Source organism: Canis lupus, chromosome 9 (assembly GCF_048164855.1).
Source record: "Canis lupus baileyi chromosome 9, mCanLup2.hap1, whole genome shotgun sequence".
Classification (NCBI taxonomy): Eukaryota; Metazoa; Chordata; class Mammalia; order Carnivora; family Canidae; genus Canis; species Canis lupus.
In genome coordinates this window covers 72,887,046-72,899,783 of record NC_132846.1, presented here as the reverse complement: position 1 = coordinate 72,899,783, position 12,738 = coordinate 72,887,046, and the positions used below count along the sequence as shown (strand labels likewise).

The 12,738-nt window shown below is 46.1% G+C and overlaps 1 protein-coding gene across 25 annotated transcripts in view; it reads right to left on the bottom strand.

The window, feature by feature from the left end:
- Nucleotides 1-12,738, bottom strand: part of KLC1 (kinesin light chain 1) — a 69,146-nt gene that overhangs the window by 5,027 nt on the left and 51,381 nt on the right. For 4 of the 25 annotated variants that reach the window (XM_072840079.1, XM_072840080.1, XM_072840078.1 and 1 more), the window contains 3 exons: nucleotides 11,323-11,484; nucleotides 4,449-4,579; nucleotides 798-864 (listed from right to left, as the gene is read on the bottom strand). In XM_072840079.1, the coding sequence (XP_072696180.1) occupies nucleotides 798-864; nucleotides 4,449-4,579; nucleotides 11,323-11,484 (360 nt within the window). Of the gene's footprint in view, nucleotides 1-797; nucleotides 865-4,448; nucleotides 4,580-5,535; nucleotides 6,115-6,798; nucleotides 6,850-11,322; nucleotides 11,485-12,738 lie in introns of those variants that run through there. The other 21 variants (XM_072840075.1, XM_072840072.1, XM_072840076.1 and 18 more) reach the window with 18 other exon arrangements.

The following is a 12,738-nucleotide window of genomic DNA, read 5'->3' as shown; positions in this document are numbered from 1 at the left end:
AGGGCCTGGCAACAAGCACCTTGGGAACAGTCACCTCCTAAGGTCCTGGGGAGGAGAAGGGAGGCCCGCGGCAGCCAGTGAGCGTCTGGGGTGAGCAGCGGCACCACGGGAGCTAAGAGGTGCAACGGCCAGGGAGCCTGGTCACCAGTGGATGAGCACTAACTGCTAAGTCAGAAGGTTCTCTGTGCCCTAAGTTCAGCTGCCTGGTCTGCTGGGCACTGGGCCACACCCGACAGCCACATGAGACATTGAGAAAAAACGGAAAATTAAAAGGCCCTTCCCGACAAAGAAGGTGCCAGCAGTTTTAAATGGGAAGGTGACAGGTTTGTGCAAGCCTTGGGACTGCTAAAAAAAAAGTGCTGAACATTGGGTGTAAAAGTGACAATGCATCAGTTACTCACATTAGTAAAGTTCTAACAGTCTTAAAACATTGAACAGTTTGACAAGACAATGAATTAGTTACAAACTTACCAGAGGCTAAGATCAGTTAATACACATGAGGTGGCCAAGTTTTGACATTACTTTAGCAGAATATTTAAATTTTAACTAGCTTAAGCAAACTAAAGATCAATAATTAATAGACTGAGAATGTTTACAACATGTACGTTCCCATAATTCATGGAATCAAATTAACACAGATTCCGGAAATACCAACATGATCCCTCTTTGTCTGCGACTCCTAACTACTGTGTTCCTAAGGCCGCCCAAAGTGGCAGTGACGCCCGGGAAGGGCCTGCGGCCACCCAGTTAGCCCAGGCTGGGACGTCAGGGGCACGAAGCGGGGCAGGGCTCCTTACTTGGAAATGGTCTTCAGCGGCCTTGCCACCCACGTTAAGGACATTCAGAGAACTGGCACGCTTCATGCTGCAACCAGGGCAGTAGACATGCAAAAGGACAAACCAGCAGCACATCAGTGACCCGGGAGCGGGAAACAGCAAACCACCCCCCTTGAAAGGAGCTGTCACCGTGGGGGGCCCCTGGAGCCCTCCCTCACAGAGAGCGGGCCTTCCTCTCACCCCAACTGGGGCGTCTGCCAACTCTAGCACAGATGCCCTGGGTCCATCCATAAAGCCCAGGAGAAAAAAAGCAGTTTCTCTGCATCTTTCTCAGCAAAGCATTTTTCTTAAATACTACGTGTAAATTCAGTGCTGTCATGCTCTCAGGCTTTGAAGCCTGGCTCCCGTGGGTGGCGAGCAGCTCTGCCAGGCACAGCGTGCATCTGCAGGGGGTCTGGTCGGTTGTAAGAAGGGAGCCTAGAGCCCCTCCAAAACCCAACACTCACCCCAAGTGAACGTGGAAAACAGCCACACTCGACACTCAGCGTTAAGATCTGATACATACATATACGCTTGTGTACTTTACGTATTGTTCAATATTAAAAGTAAAAATAATTTTTTATTAGCCAAATAAACTCAGCAGCTTTCTCTGCTTAGAAACCAAAATCTAAAACAAATTCCATGGCTTTACATTTAAGGAAATGTAGTGATTTAAATGTGTATTTGTTTTTTTCTCCATTCTCCACTTTTCTCCATTGACACCTTTAAAATACTTGATGAAATACCCTGCAAATAACCTAAAACCTAAGCTTAAAATTATGGACAGCTGTAAAGTTACTATCATCACTTACTGCCACCATGGATGTCCTCAAACAGAAAATCTCTGCTTTTAAAGTTAAATAGCTGATATTAAGGGTTATTTTGAAATGTTTCCAACAGGAACTGTAATAATGACTTTGAACGACCTACGACACAAGCAGTGCACACTATTATTTGCTCTGTGAGTTGAAGGCATGGCTGTGAGGCTGAAGCACAGGTGTGAAGGGTTAGCACAACCAGACACACATAAAAAAAAACGCTCCAGTTATGTGGGTGAAGGCCCAGGTCATGACTCCACGTGCCCACCAGCGCCACAGGCACAGCGCCCAGCAAGGGCAGGTACTTACCAAGTTCTCACTGATGAAACTACACCAGAAGCAAAGACCTTAATATAGTTAACCTCAAGTAAAACTCACTCCCCAGATCCCCCAACCAGGACAAGCCCTGGAGCCCCACTTAAGTGCTGCTAGAATTCTCTACATAGCACTTACTCAACAAGAGATAAAATCAAACCAAATCACATTGGTACACTTCATCATTCTGTTATTTAAGTGGCCGATGGACGAGAGCTATACAGTGCTCTTCCTCAAGCTCTCTTTTCCTTATAAGACGAAAGTAACAACAATCTGATTCCTGCCAGCAAGTGTCCCCTTGGCCCTGCATGATGCATCCACCCTCTTCTCTTAAACCGTGGTACACAAAACAGAAAGGACGCCCAGTTCAGAGAGCCTCAAAATGTGGTCCCAGGCCAAAAACACTGCAGGTACTAGCCAGGAACCTGCTAGAAAGGCTGATGGGGGGGGGGGGGGGGGGGGGCGGGGGGGGGGGGGTGTGCAGACCCACTGCACCATAAACTGAGGGCTGGGGCCTGGCAGTCTGTGTTCAAACCCCCAGAGATGCTGATGCTCAGGTCTGAGAAACACTGGTCCAGTTAGTAAACGCAGTTACTCCTACCTGGACAGAGGATTCAGTTTTATGTATTTTATGGGATAAAACTTCTAAAGCCATTTAAGTTTCCATCAAGTTCAGGAGATACCATTTCAAAGACCATACACGACCCCTGTGTGTGCACATGGGTAGCCAGGCTGGTGGTGCTCCTTGCACCGTGGCTCACACCACACCGTGGAGCACCTGCACTGCTGCATCACGGCCGAGCCAGAAGGCTCAGGAGAGAGGGGAACACTTCCAAGCTCTGTCATGTGGGAAGAAGGCCCATGTCACAGGACTTAGTGCCAGAACTGGACTCTGCATTTAAAAAGCTTCAAAACCTCCTGAACCTCCACCAGCCAGTGCATTTGCCCTGGAGGAGCCAAATACTGGCATGTGGAAAGCGCTGGGATGTATGAGCCACTTGCGTTCATCAGACCCATCCCAGGAACGTCACCTAAGTGAGTGCCCGACAGTCTATGCAGATCCTTGTAACACAGCAAAGAAAAAGCTTACTCTTTCAAAATTCGGTGAGACAGATAGTGAACTATCATTTAGTTCTGTAAGTATTTTAAAACTAGCACTTTATCCCCAAAGCAATTTAAAACCTGCTTCCCTGGCACGTTGGTCTGTAGGGTCGCCAGCTTTGGTGCCGACAGCAGGACAGAACGGCAGGCTTCTGCTCAGCCCCACGTCTTTCCAGAAGCCCCAACTGGCTTCCAACGCTCATCTTCCAGGTAGTTTCACAACAAACACGTGTGGAGCTCATCAAACTTCCTCCAAAGAAACGGGCTTGTAAAACATTTTTGAGAAGCAGGGTGACAGCCATCAAACTGCTCATCCTGCCCCACAAGCCATCACAAAATGTGTGCACCCAGCAGCACAGACTCCTGGGAGCACAGAGCGGACAGCAGACCCAGGCCTCTGCTCCCCAGCTGGGGGGCTCCAGAGCTCTCGGGAGTTATGCCTTCACTGACAGACAAGAACAGGACTGGACGTCCCTCAAAATTAACAAAGGAAGCTGCTGGAAAAGCCCCTAAACGCCGAGTCTCCAGCACATCGCGTGAAGGGACCCTGCCTACCGGGCCCGGCAGTGGGAGACTTCGTACCACAAAAGGGGAAGTGGAATCACTTGTATAAGCGTTTCACTTCGACTCAATCCTGACCAAGTAGGCACCACTTAGGAATTCAGTCTCAGAACAGCTGACCAAACAGTGCCTCTGTGGGAAATGCATCCAAAACAAGATGCTGTTTACACCAGAAATAGCCCAGAAGCGGGGGCAGATGTCAGCACTCCGGCCCACCCAGCAAAGAGCAAAATGCCTCAGAATCAAACTCCTTTGACTTCAATGTTATTGTTCAAAAGACGGTAAGAAAAAAAAAAAAAAAGACGGTAAGACTCAGGAGTGAACCCTTCTTAAAACGTGGGGAAAATCTGTTTTTTTAATCCCCTAAAGAAACTCCTTCTACTAAAGTCCTGAAACGGTGATCGTTCTATTTAAAACCTTTTTTCTCCCTACGTCAATACCTGTAGGAGCCCATATACTCCTAGCTAGTGTTTGTTTTAAAAGGATTTTAAAACCCCATTTTTAAAGGATTTAGACTAATACCAATTTTTAAAAATAACGCCTATCTCAACGAGTGAGTGTGCTCAGTGTTTTCACGTGACGCCCCCAACATGTCGCTGCCAAGAAAGACTCTTGGGACATACCATCAAATCACAGAATTCCACAGGTTTCCTTGGAAGGCCCCCGCCCTCCTAGCCTCTCCACAGGAAGTCCCACAGTTCCTCCTCAGCCTGTCCTGGGAGGCCGAGGACGTGAGGACGTGGGCCGTGGGCCCAGGGCTGGCAGGAGGAGCCCAGGGACCACCGGGGGAGGAAGGGCCATCAGGCAGGGCGGTCAGCAGGGGGCCGCAGATAATTACCCGGGGTTCTTTGGCTCACTCTCTCGAGAACTTCCTCCCTTCAGCTTCCTAACCAGCTTCTCACTGCTGCGTCTAATTGAAGCTCGGAGTTTGCTAAAGGAGCCACTGCGCTTTAAAGATCCAGTGCCATCCTGAAAGAAACGTGAACACATGTGAAACTGCAGAGTCCTCTCCCGGCCGCTCAAGAGGCAAAGCTGATGAAAACAATTCACATCACGGTTGACCTACTTGCCTGTGACTTGCTGGTAGTACGATTGCTACAGAAATTACCAGTTTGCCACGCATATAAATACACTTTAAATAGAAATCTATCCATTTTAAATTTCAGTCAAGATAATCTATGAGCATAAAAACCTCTAAACATGAAGAAGTTCAAACAAAAAATAACATCCCCCAAAATTATATCGCTGCTTTGAAACAAAAGGTAACACAAAAAGAAGTCCCAAGGGCTGCTTCTTGGAAGATCACCAAAACCAAGTTCCATGTTTAATAAAAACAAGCATCTGGTCCACGTAACAGCACTGGACCCAAACCATTGAGATCTGATACAGACCACTTAACACTTCTGTGTACATGCAATACTTAGATATACTGCTTCTTCAGTAAATGTTATTATTTTTTTTAAAAAAACTATCATTTATTTAAGTATTCTCTGTACCCAATGTGGGGCTTACACTCATGACCCCGAGATTAAGAGCCATACGCTCTTTGGACTGAGCCAGCCAGGCGCACCTTCCATAAATTTTAAAAAGCAGTTTTATTCAATGTTGACTGTAAATGTGGTTGAAAAATTAAATAAAATGCTCATTCCATATGGTAACTAAAACCCCTAAGACACCTTGTGGAAGCACAGAAAAGTGTCCAGCTTTCCCCGTAGTAAAAAAAAAAAAAAAGTAAACCATGTGACAGTATCTGGATATGAAAACCAAAACCAGAGAGTGAAAAAACTGTGTCTGTAAGTAACTTTTATTCTCAGAATGAATCACTTAGTGAGATGAACAGCAACCCCATTCCCTGAAGGAGGATGCAATGCCGCATTCCATGGAAAGAGCAAGAAGTTCTAGGCAGACAGACACAAAGACACGGGTCAGTCGGAGTGAGTTTATTAGAAGTTAGAAAGACACAAATACACAAATCACTGAACACTTAAAGATTAGTGGAGAAAAGCAAAATTGCCAAAATTTCACAGAGACTACACAGCAAATGCTACTTGAGCGAGATCCTAGGGGAGCCCGGGGCCCGGGTGGCCTCGGCAGGCCTCGGAGCACGCCGGGAGCAGCACATGCCCTACTGTTACAGCCTAGCTAGTGTCAACGGTCATGCCACTGCATTAACACCTGCGGGAGACTTCTAACTACCTCTTATCAAAGTGAACAACTAATCGCTCTTAATTTTTAATCTCATGTATCACACAGTAAATGGTTTTTATTAACACAGTTTATATTACTAAGTACATATCTGGCAAAGCTACATGTATACAGAGATAAGGAACCCCCCAAAAAGGACAGCAGCACCGAAAGGAATGGCCAGTCACAGAGAGGTGGAGCTCTGACAAGAATCCTAGGGGATTGCTAAACACAGCAGTCAGCACTGGAGAGAGAAGTAAAGCTGGAGGAGCCGCCCGTCATGCAGGAGACAGTGTGAGCGCCACATAAGGCAGCTAGGCCTGTCAGACAGAAATGGAGAGAGAGAGCCCAGTGAAACCGTTGTGAGAACAGAGCCAGCCCCCACTGAACGCAGCGTGGCTTACAGTATTTCTAGGTCACAAATCTCAGCAGTGCTTTTAATCGCTTCAGTATTTGGGATTACCTTCTGCCCGCTTCTATCAGCCCGGTACCAAGAGGCACTAGGCCATATGGGATCTTTTACATTATCGAGACTATCACTCCTGTCATCAAAATAAAACCCAGCTTCACAGCACAGATTAGCACTGTGCTAGAAATCTCCGTGATACTTACTGTAACGAGGTTTTCCAGTAACTGTACATAAAGGAGATTCCACAATGAGAAACATTGACAGTGACCAAAAGAAAGTAGGAAGATGCCATTCATTCAACCTTTTTCAGAGATCCTTTTGTAACCCTAAACTATAAAGTTCTCTCTGAAATCAGGGAGGACTTTCTCTTAAGAGCACTAACAGTTTAAACATTTCAGAAACTTTAAGAAACCACTGACTTTAAAAGTCTTTAGCACATTTTAAACATGCAGTTGATAATCCAAAATAAGATTAATTATAGAAAATGGATTTCCACAGGCAGTAATGCACCCCGGGTCTCAGGAGAATGGAACCCCAGTGGTCTCGTACGAAGCCCCGGACAGCGGGGACCGAGCCCCTGCCCGCTCTGACTCACCATGGGACGCTCAGCAAGTCATTTAACCAGCCCGAGCTTCATTTTTCTCATCTTTAAAACGGAAAAATAAAATTTGTTACCAACTCCCCATGAATGCTGGGAGGACAAGAAAACATAAGTTCTTGTTGCTCTCTTAAAAAAAGGACATTAAACTGTTAATTCCACAAATAGTACAACTCCTGCAGTTCAGTTCAGAATTTATTGCTACGCTATAGCAGTGTTACAATATTCCTGTCTAGCCACTCAGCAGACCATGGGAGTGATTTCAGATTCCAGAGGTACTTCTGTTAAACACACACCCACGCTATCCCTACCCAATCCCTCACCCCTGCAGCAGGAGGCACACAGGAGCTGGGCTGCCCACCTCCTTGCACTTGCTCTTGAGAGCCAGTGAGAACCAATGGGGAGGACAGTGGAAACCCACCCCGAGTCCCAGTGGATTTCTATGCAGTAAAGGATGGAGAGTTGGGAGGTGACCTGCATTCTCTTTCAAAAACATCCTACTTCTTTATAATGCCATGAAAGAATACTTACATGAAAAAAGTGGGTTTCTGAACAGAAATGAATAGTAATAGTGCACTGCCTAAGAAACATACAGCAGTAATTATTATCTATAGATTCAGGTGATTTGTTGTTTCTTTCTCTTTGTTATAGTCTAATTGCCTTTCTAATACAATTTTTAAAAATAAAAATCTTTTTCTAATTAACAGCATATACTATCCCATTCCTCAGTAATCTCAGGCAAGAGTTCAGTGTAGGGGGCGCAGGTGGGGCAGGCTTCTTTTCAAGGACCCTGCAGGGAACTGGCAAGTCAGAAACAGAAAACAGAAAAGGAAGACTCCGGGTCCCCTTGGAATGGAAGACGTGATGTTTCCTGGAGCCCTCAAGGAATGGCTGTAAATTCGATCCCTTATAATAGTGCAGCAAGGGTTCCCATGTTCTCTGAGGGGCCCAGGCTCCAGGGACAGGCAGATGCAGCGATGTGCAGAGGGTAAAGGGAATCCAATTCCGCCAGAAAGGACTCCTCTCCACATAGCATTTACATTTTTAGCAGGACCATAAAAGAGAACTCAGATTTATCTTGACAATGACTTCAGCTCTGTACTTTTGTACTTTATACAAAAATAAGCTAGAGGTGGGCAGCCCGGGTGGCTCAGCAGTTAGGCGCCCCCTTCGGCCCAGGGCGTGATCCTGGAGACCCGGGATCAAGTTCCATGTCAGGCTCCCTGCAGGGAGCCTGCTTCTCCCTCTGCCTGTGTCTCTGCCTCTCTCTCTCTCTCTCTCTCTCTCATGAATAAATAAAATCTTTTTTAAAAAATAAGTTAGAGGAAGTTACATTTTCAAGAACATTTTCAACAATCTTAATAGTATGTAATAGACCAGAATCACATTTCCCTAAGAATTTGATAAAAAATTTCATATGAATGATTACAGCATACCAGTAATCTTACTTTTATTCTATTTTAATAGCATGTAATCCTGTTCTGGGCTGACCCAGACTTTTGATATCTCCAGGGAGCAATTAGAACCTAGGCTACCTTATATTTGACCACACTGCCCATCGTTTTACGTTTATTTCTGAATGTTGGGAACAACCATGCCTACTCAGTCTCGTATAAACAGCTACGACAATAGAACGAGGCTGCTGAGCCTGCACCTGCCAGCCTCCCTGCTGGAGGAGCACCTGCACAACACAGCAACACAATGCTTTTTCTTATGGTAGCAGTTTTTAAACTTTCTAAACAGCACTGAAACCTTTTTTAAAAAATCTAATGCATGGGCAGCCCAGGTGGCTCAGTGGTTTAGCGCTGCCTGTAGCCCAGGGTGTGATCCTGGAGACCCACGATGGAGTCCCATGTCGGGCTCCCTGCATGGAGCCTACTTCTCCCTCTGCCTGTGTCTGTTCCTCTCTCTCTCTCTCTCTCTCTCTCTCATGAATAAATAAAATCTTTTTAAAAATATCTAATGCAGAACTCCAATAAGAAAATCTAGGTGGCATTTCTCATTATAAATATATCACAAGTTCTTAGAATAACAACATAAACCACCAAGAACAGTGAAGCCACCTTTAAAGCACCCACAATTTGAAATATGAAATTAACAGATGACAGGTCTACCCCTGACACTAAACTCCCAATTTGCGCCTAGTGGATCTGGACTACCTGAAAATCTTGCTGCTCTCAGGTAGTAAGTTGTTGCAGGTGTAAGAGGTCTTAACCACATGCCCTGTCATCACAGGGACTCTTCACTCACACTGAGGGCCTGAAACACTAACTCTCACACCTGGACAGAGACTCATGGGGGGTGGGGTAGGGGTGGGGGGCTGTAGCGCATTAACATCTGAACTGAAGGTGGCACTTAAAATGGGCTCCTTTAACTGCATCTGCCTACACCTAAATCAGGATGATTTCAACAAAACCCTGGTGTGCATACTGCCTTTACTGCCTCTTCTTAAATAGTAACAGTATGCTTTGAAAATGAAATTCCACCCAAATGTCAGGAGAGCTCGCTACCACCTCCTCAGAACCTAAGAGCTGGGGACCTCCCGAGAAGGTGAAGGTGAGGGTGGGCTGGGTCGGAGCAGAGGCCTCCAGGCGTGGCAGTGAGCACGTTCACCCACAAGGGTACCCCAAGGTACCCCAAGCAGCTCTTGAGTCACCTGCTGCTTGATCTCAGACTCTAAGTGAACCAAGGGCCCCTTCCACTGCTCACTGCAAATTTAGGAACTACTGTCCAGGATGACCGAAGATCTGGGATATAGATTCCTTCAGCCAGTGAGTGGACCACAACCCACTGACGAGCCTGGGATGGATTTTGTCAAGGACGCAGAGCATATGGTGTCTAGGGCTCAAGTAAAAAGGTGTCCAAAGCCTGGGATGTGAACATCCTATGTGACAGCATATCCAAAGTGAGACAGGAAATGTGAAGTGGAAGGATGCCCATGTGCGCACTCAGAGGGGGGACCTTTCCTGCCCTCTGCATCTGTGACTCCACAGCAGGCTTGACAGGAAGCCGCCCACCAGCCCTACAAACTGGATGGAAAGCAGCTCTCCCTCATCCTTGAGTCCTAGTCTTGACGATGGGAACAGAACTCTACATTGTCAATAATTTTATTATAGGATTTCACAGAAAGATTGACCTAGAAATACTGTCTCAAGAAAAAGTTCCTCCAGAACTTCGTTCAAGAGTATCAAAATCTGCGCCCTGGCTTCTACAGACTAGAGAAGGGACATGGCCCTCTACACAAGGCATGCAGGACAATAGGAATCGTGGGAGAGTACAGTACACAGTGTGGCCAGATGCGGACAAGAGAGGGCCTGGCCATCATCGCTTATGTGTTAGACTACTGCCCAATGGGGGAATGGTCAAAGCAGATGCTGATTGGTTGTCTTGGCACAGGAAACACCAAAGCAAGGCAGCTGCCAGATAAAGACAGTCAAAAAGATGCTCTCCCTGAAATTCTGGCCACTAACGTTACATAGAAAATGTCTACTGAGAATGTTCATCCTTACCAAGGCACTACAGCTCTAGAAAATCCCCAAAATAAATACATTCAAAAAGATAAAAGAATAGGAAGCCCCAAGACTTCTATTTGGCAAAACATTTGCACAATTACAACTAACCAAACTGCATCTACTGCAACTTCCAAAAAAGAAAAAAATGGATTGTGCACACAATCCTGCATTCAACCTTTCCTGCTAAAAGCAAAGTTCCAAAGATATTAACTCAATGCACAAAAGTATTACCCTTGTGTGACCAACATTTGCTAGGAAAAATGTCCAGGAGGCCACACGCTCTTTGGAGACCACTGGATAAATAGCAGTGGTAAGAATTTCCATAAAGGCAAACCAGTGAAACCCAGAGGTAGAGCCTGGCCAGGAGAGACATGTTCCAAACACGGGCACGTGTTTTGTATCCGAAAACGTCTGGCAAAGGACTGTGAAGAGAGACTAGCCACGGGACCTCAGTGGGAAGGTGACACTCAGCACCGAGGCGCCACCAAAAGTAGCGACCCCAACCTATTCTTCTCTAGAGACAAGCTCTATTTGAAACATCACTTCCATTGAAGGAATTTAAATTAATTCTCAGAAAATCTACAGCAGCCTGGTCAGTGAAATTAGGAGCACTGGAGTTAGCAATGAAAATGGGTAAGTTAAAAAAGCGAGTTAGTTTTCTGCCAAACTAATCCTAATATCAAAACACAACCAGGTTATGGATTATGGCTCTAAACAACCAGGACACTCAATCAGCATTTAAGTGCTCCAAGTTAAGCCAAACAGCTTTCATGGGTTCCTACAGAAAAGGAAACGACCACTTCAAACGAGTAACAGACTTCATTATTAGCAGAAGATAAGAACTTACACAAAGCTTAATTTGTACTTAATTTGAGGAAAGGACAGTGTCTAGCACTAAGCCAGGAGGAACGTGTGGGACAGCACTCCTGCTGGGAGCCTGGCCCAGGCGGCCTCCGGGCAGCAGGCAAGCATCTGTGGGAGCAGGCCGGCAGCCGTGTACTGTACTTACCCCGTTCCACTCTACGCTCATACTCACTTCCTCCCCTCCATCAGGGCCGCTCTCGTACTTGACCACGTCCACAGTGAGGCTCTCGCGGCTCCTCCGCTTCTCCACGTTCTCAGGGTCATTCAGCACTTCAGCTACTCTCTGTTTGTGAACATTGTCAAGACCCTGAGCCAGGCAAGAGGGACAGGGTTTGATCCGTTAGAACTCAAGTTTGATTAAGGATTTCTAAGATGGCTCAGCTTCACCAGGGGGTAAAAAAACAACACACACACAAAAAAGTCTTTAAACACTGGAGAGAAAAACTTGGAAGAGCGATTCGTGGAAATACACACTTACGACTCACGCATTTCACTCTTTGTAAAGTTTATCTGAAATTTTAAAAGACAACAAACATGGGTTCCAGTGGGTGAGATGCACACTTGGAAGTATTTAGAAGGAATTGTACCGACATACACAAACTTGAAATGCTCTACCCAAAACAGGACTGCTGGACAGAGAGGAGGGAGAGATGTGCCAGAGAGCAATGAAGCATTTAAGGCAGAATCTGGGAGGCAGGCACAAGAGTGTGAAATTCCCTCAACTTCTCTGTTTGCCAAGCGTCACAGTAAGATACTGGAAAACACCCAAACGCCCCCCTGTCAAGGAGTGAGGACAGCAGCAAGCTCTCCCCTCATTTCCGCAGAGATGGACCCACACACACTTGAGGTGCTATCACACAGCACAGCCTGCTGTCCGGGTGCATTTCAGTTCTAATGACCCAGACGCAACATGTCCCATCTTCTAAATGGGATCTCAACCCCAACAGCTCATGCAAATACTGCACCTGTACTGACTTCGATAGTTTCCTCTTCAAAAGGCACAAACCTCAAGCACATGATATGCTGCTGTGACTTTGACAGTAAGGCAGACGGTGGCCCTTGATCCAGCAGAAGGGCACCATTCCCAATAAAGCACAGACAATCTCTTTCTTTAAATTTCCACAACTCCTGATTCCCCAGACTCAACTCGTTTGATACACATCATCCTGGCACTTTATTTTTTAAAGATTTTATTTATGAGGCACCTGGGTGGCTCAGTGGTTGAGTGTCTGCCTTCCACTCAGGTCGTGATCCCAGGGTTTTGGGATGTAGTCCCATATTGGGCTCCCTGCAGGAAGCCTGCTTCTCCCTCTGCCTATGTCTCTACCTCTTTCTTTGTCTCTCTCACGAATTAAAAAAAAAAAAAAAAAAAAGATTTATTTATTTGAGAGAATGAGTGCACATGCAGGAGGAAGTGGAGAGAGAAACAGACTCCCTGCTGAGCAGGGAGCCAGACGCGGGGTTGTGAACCAAGACCCTGAGATCATGACCCCAAGCCCAAGGCAGATACTAACTGACTGAGGCATAAAAACACCTTTATCCTGGCACCTTAAAACAAAGC